The sequence below is a fragment of the Manacus candei genome, unplaced genomic scaffold (assembly GCF_025592945.1).
Source record: "Manacus candei isolate 608988 ecotype Guabito, Panama unplaced genomic scaffold, ASM2559294v1 h1tg000049l, whole genome shotgun sequence".
Taxonomy (NCBI): domain Eukaryota; kingdom Metazoa; phylum Chordata; class Aves; order Passeriformes; family Pipridae; genus Manacus; species Manacus candei.
In genome coordinates, this window is record NW_026138097.1 from 15,598,745 (window position 1) to 15,611,569 (window position 12,825).

The 12,825-nt window shown below is 41.2% G+C and overlaps 1 protein-coding gene across 6 annotated transcripts in view; it reads right to left on the bottom strand.

The window, feature by feature from the left end:
* RREB1 (ras responsive element binding protein 1) overlaps positions 1-12,825 on the bottom strand; it is a 124,928-nt gene that overhangs the window by 59,511 nt on the left and 52,592 nt on the right. For all 6 annotated transcript variants that reach the window (XM_051799060.1, XM_051799059.1, XM_051799061.1 and 3 more), the window contains 4 exons: positions 7,799-7,918; positions 6,277-6,479; positions 1,650-1,739; positions 134-297 (listed from right to left, as the gene is read on the bottom strand). In XM_051799060.1, coding sequence (XP_051655020.1) covers positions 134-297; positions 1,650-1,739; positions 6,277-6,479; positions 7,799-7,918 — 577 coding nt within the window. The remainder of the gene's footprint in view (positions 1-133; positions 298-1,649; positions 1,740-6,276; positions 6,480-7,798; positions 7,919-12,825) is intronic.

Below are 12,825 nucleotides of genomic sequence, written 5' to 3' on the forward strand. Positions count from 1 at the left end.
AGTAGGTCCCCGATACTTCACACCGTCTGCCCAGGTAAGTGTCTTTAGTCAGTCTGAAATTCCCTCCAAGGAAACAAACCAGCCACCTATGCTGTAATCCTTTTCAAACTCCTGGAACACGATCAGCACTCACCTGTGCATGTTTCCATTGGTGGTGAAGGACTGTCCACATACTGAACATTTATAAGGCCTTTCACCTGAGTGCACCAGCATGTGGCGATCAAGGGAGCTCGCTGAGCTCAGAGACTTTCCACAGATGCTGCAGGAATGGTCTGTCCCTCCAGTGTCAGTGTTATGCTAGAGAAAGCAATGATTTTTTTTTTTCATTGAAAGTCCCTTCTGAAGTGCCAGTAAAATATCATCAAGAACTATAAACATCTCAAAACCAACTTTAAAGAGCCACTCCATAAAGCACAATACCTTATATTAAGGTGTGCCCTGTAAATACCTCTCCTCCCCAGCCCTCCCAACCTCAACTCCAACACCACCCCCCCTGATTTTTAACCCCTTAATGCATGAGCAGAAATAGCTGTTTCATACAGGCTGCAGTGCCTGTCACATGCAGCATTTCTGCTGGATCTGCAGCAAAAGGGGACTCAGCAACAACCCATCAGATAAATGGTACCTTGGGATACTTTAAGCTGTGCAGTGGTTTGGGGTTGTGTGAGTGGTAAGGAAAGGGGATGTAATTATGAACTTCAGAGCAGAAGAAAGACACTTAAAAACAAATACTCTTTAAAGGTATTGATTTCAAACTGTGTAGTAAGAAAACAGAAACTGCTTCTGAATGCACATGCAGACTTCTATGGCCATAAGAATGCATTACAGGGTCAAATTAAGGCCATTAGCTACAGTGCTATATACGCACCACTCTTTCTTACTTGCACTCAGAGACTCTAAGATTTCTTCACATATGAAAAAAATCCACCAGAAGAGTAAGAAAAAAAAAATTAAGTAACAGTTACAGTTACAGGAGGAAAAACTGAAGTAATAAGTACCTAGTGAACTCACAGTCGTCAACCACACCTTAGCATCCTAAGCAGAACCTTCTGTTAGAGAAAAGGCCAAACCTCCTAATTAAGTATGCATATATTTCAGGAGGAGCAAGAACAGGCCTGTAGCTGACAAAAATGTGCATTATCCATTAAAGAAACATATTCTTAATTCTGCCTCCCAAAATTGCTTATATCCTGTGAAGGACTGAGAGGCTCTTCTACACCGAGTTGATTTAAAAATTGTGTCTTCCTCCTCCTTAATTTGCATGACCAGTAAAAAGATCTGTACCCAAACAGAATAACAAAACAGGACTTATGCCACATGATGGAAGCAGCTTTCCGGATTCTTAGGACACCTTAAGCTACACAGAACAGGACATACATCCTTGTTTGAGCCGCTGGGGGAGGGAGGGGGGGCAGAATGTTGGGTAAGGAAGGGAGGACAATTGCCCACTTCAGAGTTAGGTTTGTAGGGTGTGGTTTTTTGAAGAAAATGCAAAGGAAGACTAAAATAGAAGTAAAACAAGTGAATAAAGTTATACTGGAAGCATTTCTGACTTGCACATGAAATTGTTTTTCACCAGTACAAATTGCACCCTGGCAAACAAGACATTCAATAAAAGTAAGAAATCAAGAGCTGGTAACTCTACATACCTGACGAATGTGCATAGTTAGCTGGTGCTGTGTAGTGCAAATCTTTTCACACAGAGGACAGGTATAGGAAGACTTCTCTTCTTTTGTTTCCTGTGAAAAAAACATAACAAAACAATCAGAAGCAATATCAATATAAAAGAACCCAAAAGCTGTTACTGCTGAGGGTGGAAAAATATAATCAATCCTAAGTACAAAAGGCCACTGTTAACGGAGTATCTTATCATCTGATAGATTCCTCAAGGAAGTTTCAGAAACTTTCTGAATTTATAATTAGGGGCCATTTCAATTACCACAGAAGTACAGCAGTTGTTTTAACAGCACATGGACACATATCAGTACCAGTTTAGGACAGGATGTGAAGGCAATTATTGTGACGAGCTCAAAGTGCCAGGAGGAATTTAGGTGAGCAGAAAATAACTCCTGGAACACCACCAGAATATGTGGGAAAACGTCATCAATCTTCCCAAAAGATTTTTAACAGCCAAGTTGTCAGAACTTCAGATTTTCCACCCCAACTTGTGGCAAAGCACTATCCTGGTGCACTTTTCTAGGGGCGGTATGTTCTGTTCCATGGCTGACTCAGAAGGAAGAGCCGCATTTACTGAATCATCAGCACCATTTCCTTTAGTATCCTGTGTTTCTCCTGGAAGCATCCCATTCAGGCACACTGGCCAGGCCCAACCCTTCTGAAGCTTGCAAGATCTGATGAGATCATACTGAGAAAGAGGTGACAATGCAGGAGTGTACGTGACTCCAAAAGATCACATTATGAACCCGGTTATTCTCCACCCAGGTGAGAATCAGGAGTAACCATGGTCAAACCATGACTACAAACAATGAAGCCGACCAGAGAGCTCAACCTGATTCAAGTATGCCCTTGGGACACTGAGCAAAGGCACCACTCTTTCAGCCAAGGATGAAATGGCACTCTTGCAGGAACCAAAGGTGTTTGCCTGAATTTGTCCACAAGGATGGCTACCGGATGATGTAAAGGTTATTTTCACTGCCTCACTAAGAAGCCCAGGTGTGGCTTCTGCACCAACGCCTGTACATTAAAAAGAAAATGGTCTAGCACTGAAAATTAAACCTATGCAAATCTTCACCACACAGATCCACTGCTTGTTACCTACACTTCTAATGCCAACAGTACAAAAACCATCTCTGCATGACCAATAGGAAAATATTTCTGCCAAAATGACATTTCCTAATGAAGTTCTTTGCTGGATATTGTAAGTATCATTAGTAAAAGCATGAAAACAAGTAAAAAGAAGAACTCATCCTCAGTAACTCTTCAGCTGGGAGGAAGTTGGTAGGTATGACTGTGTCTATGCATTTTCTCTCTCCATGCAATTCTCTTCCCTCAATGCCATCCCAAAGGTCATCAACTAAGAAGGTTGTCAGACACAAGCATTCATGAAGAACATTGAGAATGACTAACACAAGTCTCTCTGACAAATTCTTTGCCATGTTAGGAGGGAGGATGCTGACACAGTGTTAGAGAAAGTTCTTTTTATGTCTCAATAAAGCAGTATCACCTCCTACACGATTTGGGGAACCACTCTAGAGAGCCCCCTTTTATAATATTACACTGTGTTTTCAAACACAGGGTCATGATGATTTTCTATTAACTTCAGTGACCTGCGGACACGGATGAAGAGTTGTTTTCCCATTTTGTCCAAAGTAAACAAAATTTGTGACTTCACTTCTAAAAGGATTGGGACTGCAACAATTATGTTCTCTCACCCCTCTCTACTCTTTTGCTTGTACACGTTTTTCTAACCGTATTTCAGGGCTCTACATCCCACTGTAGGCCACACATATAGGCCACGGCCTAACGTACTAGCACTTGCAAAACATTAGAAAGAAAGCAAAAGAATGCTGCCACTATGAAGTCTGAACACCCAAAGAAAATTGAAGTGCGTTATCCCAGTGCCCCTCCCCCATTTTTATATACAAACACGTAATTCACAAATATTCATTCCATCCTACTTCAGCAACCTGTGCATGGAGTAATGTTCAGCTCCAAATATACTGCAACCGTGTTAAAGCTGGCTCAGGACAGAGAACAAGCACACTGTGCCGTAAGGAAAATCCCTGCAGCTGTGCTGACAGTTTAGATGGTGTTTAATCCCCAGGGTATTTCTGGGAAATTATCAACCCACTACTGTTTTTTGTCCCCCTCCTCTTTAAATGAGTGCTGCAGTTCTACATGATGCACTTGATTGTTTCAAAGTCTGTTTAAGCTTTCCAGACTGCCTTCTCTTTGAATCAGCAAATTAACAGAAGATAGAGTAATTACTGGTTCACCTTGAAGCAAAGATCAGAAACACACTATAGCTCAGCCAGAGCTGATTAGTATTGAATCTGGGGTTTATTATTAACTAAAACCCAAACTTTCTCCAGTGGTCAGACAGGGTACATTCTGCATACCATAACACAGCTCAAGCAAATCCAGGGTATCTACAAAAGGAATGCTGTTGACTGACCCAATCCAGATCAAAAAACATTAGCATCCCTACTGTAAAAGCACCCTCATTCACAAATTTGAAACATAGCACTCAGCTACCCCGCCAGAGCTGGTTTTGTGAGAACACAGTTCCTAAACTGACAGATAAAATTAACAGCTCATTTGTTAGCTACTCTCTCTTTAGTAAGTCAACCTGGCACAACTGCTCTGCATTCAAGTGAAGGGGAATGCTTTTGCAGTTGTGCATTAGGTCCATTTGTTTTTCTCCAGCTCAAAAAACTACCTCTGTCACACTTTTTATTTTCTTCAAGAGCAAAGCAAATAAGAAATTAAAATGGATGCAGGTTGATTTGAGAACATGTTTATTAGACTATGGGTAGACGACAGCCATGATAAAGTCAGCATTATAAAGAGAACCACAGACTTTGGGACAAAGGTTCAGGGCAGAATGTTTCACTGCCAACTCATGGGAAACAGCAGTCAGACCCAGAAAACTAGCTAACTGTTATTATCCTTGAAGTTATAATAAGGGGAACATTATGAGCAGAATCTGAGATCTGTGCGCTACCACACACTAGAACAATTCAGTGCTTTCATTCTGCTATGCTGAAAGTGGAAATTCGCTGTATTAGAGGTTGCTAACCAGATTGATACCTGCTTAATATTTCACATCTCACTCGTATTTTCTCAGTAATGTAGCCATTTGCCACTCTGGCCTTAACGATCCTTCAGCCTAAAAACAAATAGGCTATTTACTATGTTTTCAATCTATTTGTTTATTTTTATGCTGTAAGAATCCCTCTTAATCCTGTCACATTTACTCTCAAGCTTCCTTTGATTCGATGCCCACAGAACTATCAGGTGGAATAAAGGTCACCAACACTAATAAACTTCCCTGAAGCCAAACCACATGGTGTACCGGTGGACAGCTGTGTAATAGCACTGCCACTGAGACTAGTCTGGACTCCAGTGCCTCATTTCACACGATGAAATCAAGGAACCAGGGTAGCCCCTAAGTGAGGACACTGCAAATAAACTTTAAAGCCAAGTGCTAGGCAATATGATCCCACAAACACGGTTGTCTGTATACAGCCCAGACTCTTCATGTAAGAATTTCCATTTACAATTAATGGCTTTTAACTCCTTTCATGCTGAAAATCCAAGACAAGCCATTAGTCTGTCAACTGGGCAGCTATTTGGCAAGTTATTAATAAACTACTATAGGAACATCACATGAGTCATGCCTCTCAACCTTTCTGGTCCCTGTTACATCTTGATTCATTTACTAAGTCTCCATGTTTCACCGTAAGCTCTAAAGTCAAATGGACACAGAGTTTTGGGGTATTTTTTGATATTCTGCAGCACCTTCCTTGGTAGAGCTTGGCCCAGAAGAAGAAAAACATGAATATAAATAACCACAGCTTTAACTGATACAACTCTCTCCTTTCACTTGTTTAGATCAATATTGTTATCAACTGGTGCCATCAACTGGTAAATGGAAAAAAACTGATAAAAGCTAAATATATTTGCTCTGCAAAATTCATATAAAGCGTTCTGCAATAGCTCTTCATGGTTTTATTAACAAAGAAGAAAAGGCACCTTACACTACACATGTAAACTGCATATCTTGATGGACATTTTGTTCTAGCACCACCTTTAACCTTAAATCACTTGTATCTTCCCGAGGGACAGCTGCACACCTCATGAGGGGTCCCACATGATGGCTGAGCCAAGCCTCTTGGCAGACTGCTCTGCTCTTCTCTGAGGTCATTCTTTTCTCCTAGTTTCATGAATTGAGCTGGTCCCCCAACAGGTTATGCAAATGAAAGAGCCTGGAGAAAGGATACAGTAGGACTGAAATGGCAATTCTTAGGTGACTCTGTTACTGCTAGGGGCATCTGCTAGACCAGCATGACACTGGAGCTCGTGCTCAATTTTTTATGTGTGAATCCAAGCAAGTGGATCCCTCTGATTATCAGTTTTCTAAGTTATGTTCTAGAGAGATACCAGAAAACATACACAGAGAAACAATGGCAGAGGCAAGAAAGATCAACTGAGGGAAAAAAAGGCAAAATAATCAAAGAAACGTAATTACATCTTATCATTTCCCATGCAGCTGCTTGTCTCCCCTTCGCCCTCCCTGCATTTGGGTTTACACACCTGGTTCCTCCTGCCAATTCGATTTGGTGCAGGAGACTTTGAGGGAGATTTGACATTTTGAGAGTTCCCGCCGTTTTCAGCAATCTTCCCCACATTCATCACTGCTGACATCATGGCGTCAATGGAGGACAAGTCTGCTCCGTCCAAACTGTTTGGTGAACTTGGGGATACCTTGTAGGTGTTTAAGCTTTCCAGCTGCTTCTCTGGAATTACAAACAAAAGCACATATTAGTTCTTAGGCCATCTTGAAAAAAACCCCAACTCATAGTATTTTCAGCTGTCTGTAACTCACATCACACTCTGCTGAATCATCATAGATCACAGGCAGCAGCCCATAATAACTGGAGTTCTTATAACAGGACGGGTTTCTCATATTAGAACACACAAGACAAGGGGTACATTTCTTCTCACAGGACATTCACATTACTTAATTTTCAACCTTAATTCTCTATGGAGCTTATAGTGATTTACTTCACACTCTCTTGCTGTAAAATGGTATCATTTGTGGTACCTTGTGATCACCATGAACTAGTAGAGCAGTACTGATGAATGCACGCTCTGGCAAGCACAATCATTCAAGCAAGCACGTGTTTTGAGCAGAACTGCACAATTAAGGCATCAGTAAGTGTGTAGCATAGTTTAAGCCAGCTCTGTATATGGAATAAGATAACTTAGCAAAAATCCAACCAAAACAAAACCCCATATGCCTCCTGTAGCCTCTTTACTGCCACAGCTGGCATCTATGTAATTTTTTTCTCTCTTTTGGTCTACCAAGCCACACAAGTCATGGAGCATATGTGCTACATCCATGACTAATGTCACAGTTAAAGCTGTTGAGATTCAGAGTAGTCCATCTCATACTGTATGTAGCATGGATGCTCCTATCTCAGACACCAAATTCAAAACAAACCTAAAATCTCATCTCTGCTTTCTCAAAGTACAGATGTGTCAAACACACAGGCAAGGCCTTTCACTTTGCTCTTTAAGAATTTGAAAAGGAAAATGTTTTCAAATTAAACACTCCTTTTCCTAAAAAGAAAACCTACTGCAAAACTAGTGCTCTGTCACCTCTGGTGGAAAGCACAGAATTTTAATGTGTGTTGTGAGAAAGTCACTGTAACAGAAGAGTATGTGAAGGTGAACAAGGAGGAACACGTTTGTCTGTGAACATTTGATCTCTGCATAATACTGTCTTTGGAACATAAGTTTGAGGATTATAAACAGGTGGTTTTTCTGAGGCTAAGTTATGTGGTGCCAAGTTACTGGGAGCCAAGAAAATCTTAGTTTGGAAGCCTGCAGTGGTAGTCAAGTATTTATGCGCCCATGCTTCTGTTCAATCTATTTTATACTTTTCAGATAGATAAAAGTTAGGGATGGAGAAAGAAACATATGCACCAGTGCTTCTGCTCAAGGTATCTTATACTCTTCACACAGGTAAGGTGTATGGATGGGTAAGAAATGTTTCCACATTCTTAATCAATGCCCTAATTTACAGAGTCACAGAGCTAGTAGAACCAGTTACCTTCATCTTTATCCCCCGACTGACTGTGGCTCTCTTCTTGGTTGCTGGTCTCCTCACTTAGTGTAGTACGTGTAGTAGCGTCTGGCTCTTCAGCCTCTTCTTCAGCAGCACCCTCTAGCACTACGTGAGGGAGAAGGGAAAAAAAGAAAAGGCATAAGTTTTTCTGGATGCCATTTTAGCAAAATAAGACTACAGCCCTCTAGTTTGAGGGTTCCCCTGACTGGTACATAGACCCAGTGACAGAAGCGTGTAAACAGTTCCCAGCACAGCCAAGCACCCACTCCAGGCATTGAGCTGGGAGATGCTGTTGCTTCTGCCAGTGGCAAAACCTGGGCAAACAAAGAAAGGAAACCCTTACCAGCTTTGTCCCCGGTATTCAGTCAGCAAAAAAAGGAGGGGGAGGAGAGAGTAAGCTAACATATCATTGACAGTAGTGACATTTGATTAAGAAGTTGGAAGAATAGTCTACAGCTAGAGAATTTAAGTAATTCGATTTCATATGTGCACTGCTCCCCTCTTCTTGGAAGATTAACCTTTACTCCAATACATGAATTCACTGTGACCACCTACTTCCTTCTAGCAGTGGTGACATGACTACTGAGGTTTCTGGGACCATTTTGCACATTCTTCACAGCCACTGCCCAAGGTTTCCAGATGAGTTGAAGACATAAGCAACCACTGTATGCACCAACCGAATTCCTCCACATCCCCTTCTGAAACCACAAACTTATCATGCTATCGTTGGGGTTTCAGGAAGGATACCTGTTCTGTCTAGAGAATGACAGGGCAGTTAAACATCACTTTTAGAGGTGATGGGGGACAACCAACACATAAGAATCAGATGAGTTCTCTGCCCATGGCATTCATGGTTATAGCCTCTGGAAAAGGTTATTTGTAATATTGAAAACTACTGACACATTTTTAATGGAGAAATATACCTTTTTAACCTTACAAGCAAAATATCTATTTCATTATGAAAGGAAATACTCTGTGGACATTTCATCATCTCAGATTTACAAATCACATCCAGTAACCTTAATGCAAGTTTTCCTTTTATCAGAGAGCGGAGACAATTGCCTTCAAATCATGGTTAACTCAACAGGGTTTCTTCCTTTAAAAAAAAAAATACATTCTGTACGATGTCATGCAAATCAGTCACACGAAACATCTTCAAATGCTGTTTGGATAGCATTTGAAAACAATAAACCACTACATTATCCCAACTACTAACATTTTAGAGCACCCAAGAAGAGACAGACAAAAAGAAAGGGCCCACCTTGTGTCAAGTAGTTCCTCATTTCATACCATGCCAGACAAAGCAATGGATTTAACCTTCCCACATTTAGCTGCCAACCTTCTTAGTAGCAGCACACAGATGATCTGACATAGCAAGCCAGTGCAGTCTAGAGACAAAACCTAGGACCTGACTAAGCCAAGCATTTAAGGCTCAGGATAACATCAACCTCTTAACAAACACTGCTTTCAATTTGCATCTTCAAAAACAGACAAAATATTATTCTGAACAACTCAAGGTGGCTTTTCCCTAATAATTTTTGAACTTTTCTGTTAAGGAAATACTAATGTCCCTCTGACACAGGGATTTCCTGCTCCAAGGTGAGGTCAAGCACCCATTCTTCTGTATTTTCTCCAGTAATTATGGGAGCCATTTATTTGTCTTTGTTTTGTTTGTCCTTAACTGTTGTAACTTCACTGTTATTTTGTTTGTTTTTTTTAAAAAAAACTCCATCTCATTCAAGAGCAACACAGTAATTTCCCCCTCCCCCTTTTGTAACCCCTTATGTGGTAGCTGACTTAACTTTGAATAGAATAAACATCAGAATTGTTTTTGAGACTGGCCTAAATCTAAAGTTGCTTGCTGTATCTGCTTAGCACCACCAAAAATAAGGATCAGTTCAAATAATTTGGAGAGATTTCTGTTAAAACAATTAAGTGCTTTAGTCCTCAAAAAACCCCCAAACAAACAAAACAACTTTTCCTTCCAAAATACACATATTCATTCCTCTTTCAATTAATACCTAGGACGTTAATGTCACCACTGATACATCCTGGAAAAAAACCTGTTGTGTAACTGTGAAGATTCCCTTGTTTGCCAAGGTAGCTTTTAGATAGCTGAGTAGCTTCCCAGAGAACTAGAGTCGGAATTCCTGGTGTTGCTTTCACCAACATTGAAAATGGGAAATGCTCAGAGAGCCTGCAGAAGAGGAAGGCATACATGCACATTAAAAAAACCTATCTACTGGTTTAGAAAAACCTACCAGCTTGCTCTCTGTTCCTTTTTCAGGAGGAAAACTATGGATTATACTACTACAGCATTTTATAATTTCTATGAACCAATGGTTATTTTTTTATTTCTGAATCTAAATATCTTCCTGCTAAGGCAAACCAACATATGAAGTCACAGATCTTGTTTTTAAAACTGTTTTCTGCACCTTAAAAAAATTTTGAAAGCAGTGTAAATATTGAAACTGAAATGTGTTGCTGCACATTTTTATTTACTTATGTATTTTCCACTCTCTTGGATGTGGCAAAAATGCACCACCGAAACAAAGATAACTGCATGAGCAGCACACACCAATTTCAGAAGCATGACTTTCTATTTGCAATAGGATATAGAAACAATAAGAATACTGGGCCAAATCACTCCTTCCTGTGGGAAAACCCATGGCAGAGCGCCTTTAGGCAGGAACATACTGAGAGATTTTGCTTGCAGCCTTGTTTTTTTTTTTGGTTTGGGTTTCCCCCCCTTTAAAAAAATGCATCACTGAGGATGGGGAAGTGTTGGGGTTTTTTTCCACAGCATCTATGAAACTTGGAATCAGATAGGCAACAACCAGCATGGATGCCTTATGTCACACTGACTTTAGGACTGTAAACCTTCCCAGCTCACACCACATGTCCCTGCTTGGAGGTTGTGCTTGGAGCCTCCTTCCTCCCTCTCCCCAAAAGAAAACAAAGACCTCCAGGAAAAAGGACAAACAGGAAATAAGCTGGCAAACAGTACAGCCTCAGGTTGCATTCAACACTGGACCAAAGCCTCTAGGAAACAGGGAAGTGGTCACAGGCATTCAAGTCATCTTCTACTTTGAAGAAACCCCCCAGTGCCACATTCATCCTCTGTGAAAAGGAGGAAAAGAAGAGAGCGAGCAACTAAGCAAGAGCGCTAACACATGGTATGGGGGACAGGACCAAACAAAAAATGCAGCAGCCCTCTTTGCACAGCCACACCGAGAGACCGGTCTCTTCTGCAGGAACACCTTCCCTCCACTTGCTGATGTTGTTGAAAACACGAAACTGGGGCAACTTCTACTCCACAGTGAGACTTGAGGGGCCTTTAGTTCCTGCTTCTGACAGAGGTCCACCTCTGATGCCCCACACAACCAGCTAATGGGAGAGTCACTGCGAAAGCAGAGCTTAAAAAAAAAAAAAAAAAAAAAAAAGGAAAAAACTTGTTGCTTCCCATTCAGTCTGTACAGGAAGACACTTGCTAGACCTATTTCCTCCTTTGGGATAAAGTGTGACTCCAATGTATGTTAAAGCTGAGCCCATCAACAGTTACTTCTCCCCCTTCGCTTATGTGTATTTATTTGTATTTGTTCGTTATTTTGTTTTGAAGACCACTCCAAAGAGTTACAGCTGCTTCTCCTTCTGGTGAAGAGCATCACAGATGAAGTGGAAAGAAGAACACAGGCTACAGGATAAGGAAGAAAAAAGGAGAAGAAATGGTGAGTCTTCAGAATCACAGTCACTTGATTTGCCATTGAGAGGCAGCTACACAAGCACAGAGCAGCATGTCCCAGTCCCTGGGAGCTGGTACAAGTCTCTGCTCCAGATTGCTCCACTGTCTTTGCACATGAGCTCTCCCTTTAGAATAGATAGGAAGAAATGCACAATACAGGCAAGAAGGGGAAAAACCTGGTATGTAACACAAAGCTGCTCATTGTTCTGCCTTCTGAAAAAAATCCACATTAACGTTTAAGTAGAAGCCATGCACTAATTGGGCCAGGGAAAGATTAACACTCTCGGCCAAATACTTTTATTGGTTTCACTAAACATGCCGTAGTACTCTTTCAGAACACGGTGGGGGAGGAGAAACAGGGAAAAGAAATGACAGGTTTAGGAATGCACACCCCCACACACATGCATTTCAAACCACTTTTTCCCATGAGGCCCAAACAGGAATCCTGAGCCTTCTTCATCATTTCCATCTTTGCAACACTATTAGCTTAGTCAAGGCTTTCCCACTGGTTGTTTTTTTTTTCTAAGTGGCAGGAAAAAAACCCAAGGATCATTTAAATGAAGGCCAGACCTGCTAGTATACAAATTTAGACGAGAACAGAACTTCAAAGAGGTATATCACATTTGAATAAACAAAGTTTACCATTTACCGTTTACCCTTGAGATTATAATACCTAAGAATCACTACACCACACTACAAACTGTTTCTGATGCACTGGTCTCCTGCTAAGCTTCTACACAGAAGAGCAAATTTTGCTCCCAGAGCACATGGCAACAATCCCAAGCACAAATGGTTGCTCCCACCCCAAAAGAGATGTGCACTATCACCCGCACTACTTTTTGAACACGATTTTGCATCAGAGCTGGCAGGAAGGAAAGAGGGTGAAAAGCCATTGTCTGGGAAGAAAAAAAGATTAACGCTATTCAAGGCACTGCCTCAAGGCAAAGGAAAACCAAACTCTGCCTTTGCTACTGAAGTATTGGTGCTGACTGGACACCCCAGCGGTAGAGAATTTACTGAGAGCATCGCCTCACTGTGACCACTGCTGGAGCGCAGTACAGAGCAGCCTAGAGGGAAAGGAACACAAGCAGAGAAACACAGTGGCATGGAAGTATCTACTGGCTGCTCTTTCATTTACCATCAGCTAAAAAACTAAGAATGTTACCCCAAAGGTTTTAAACTTGTACCTGTAAGTAACATTTTCCTCTAGGGTAAAACAAAACCAACCAAACCCCTAAAAGACAACAACCAAAAGGAGTAACATCTCTTG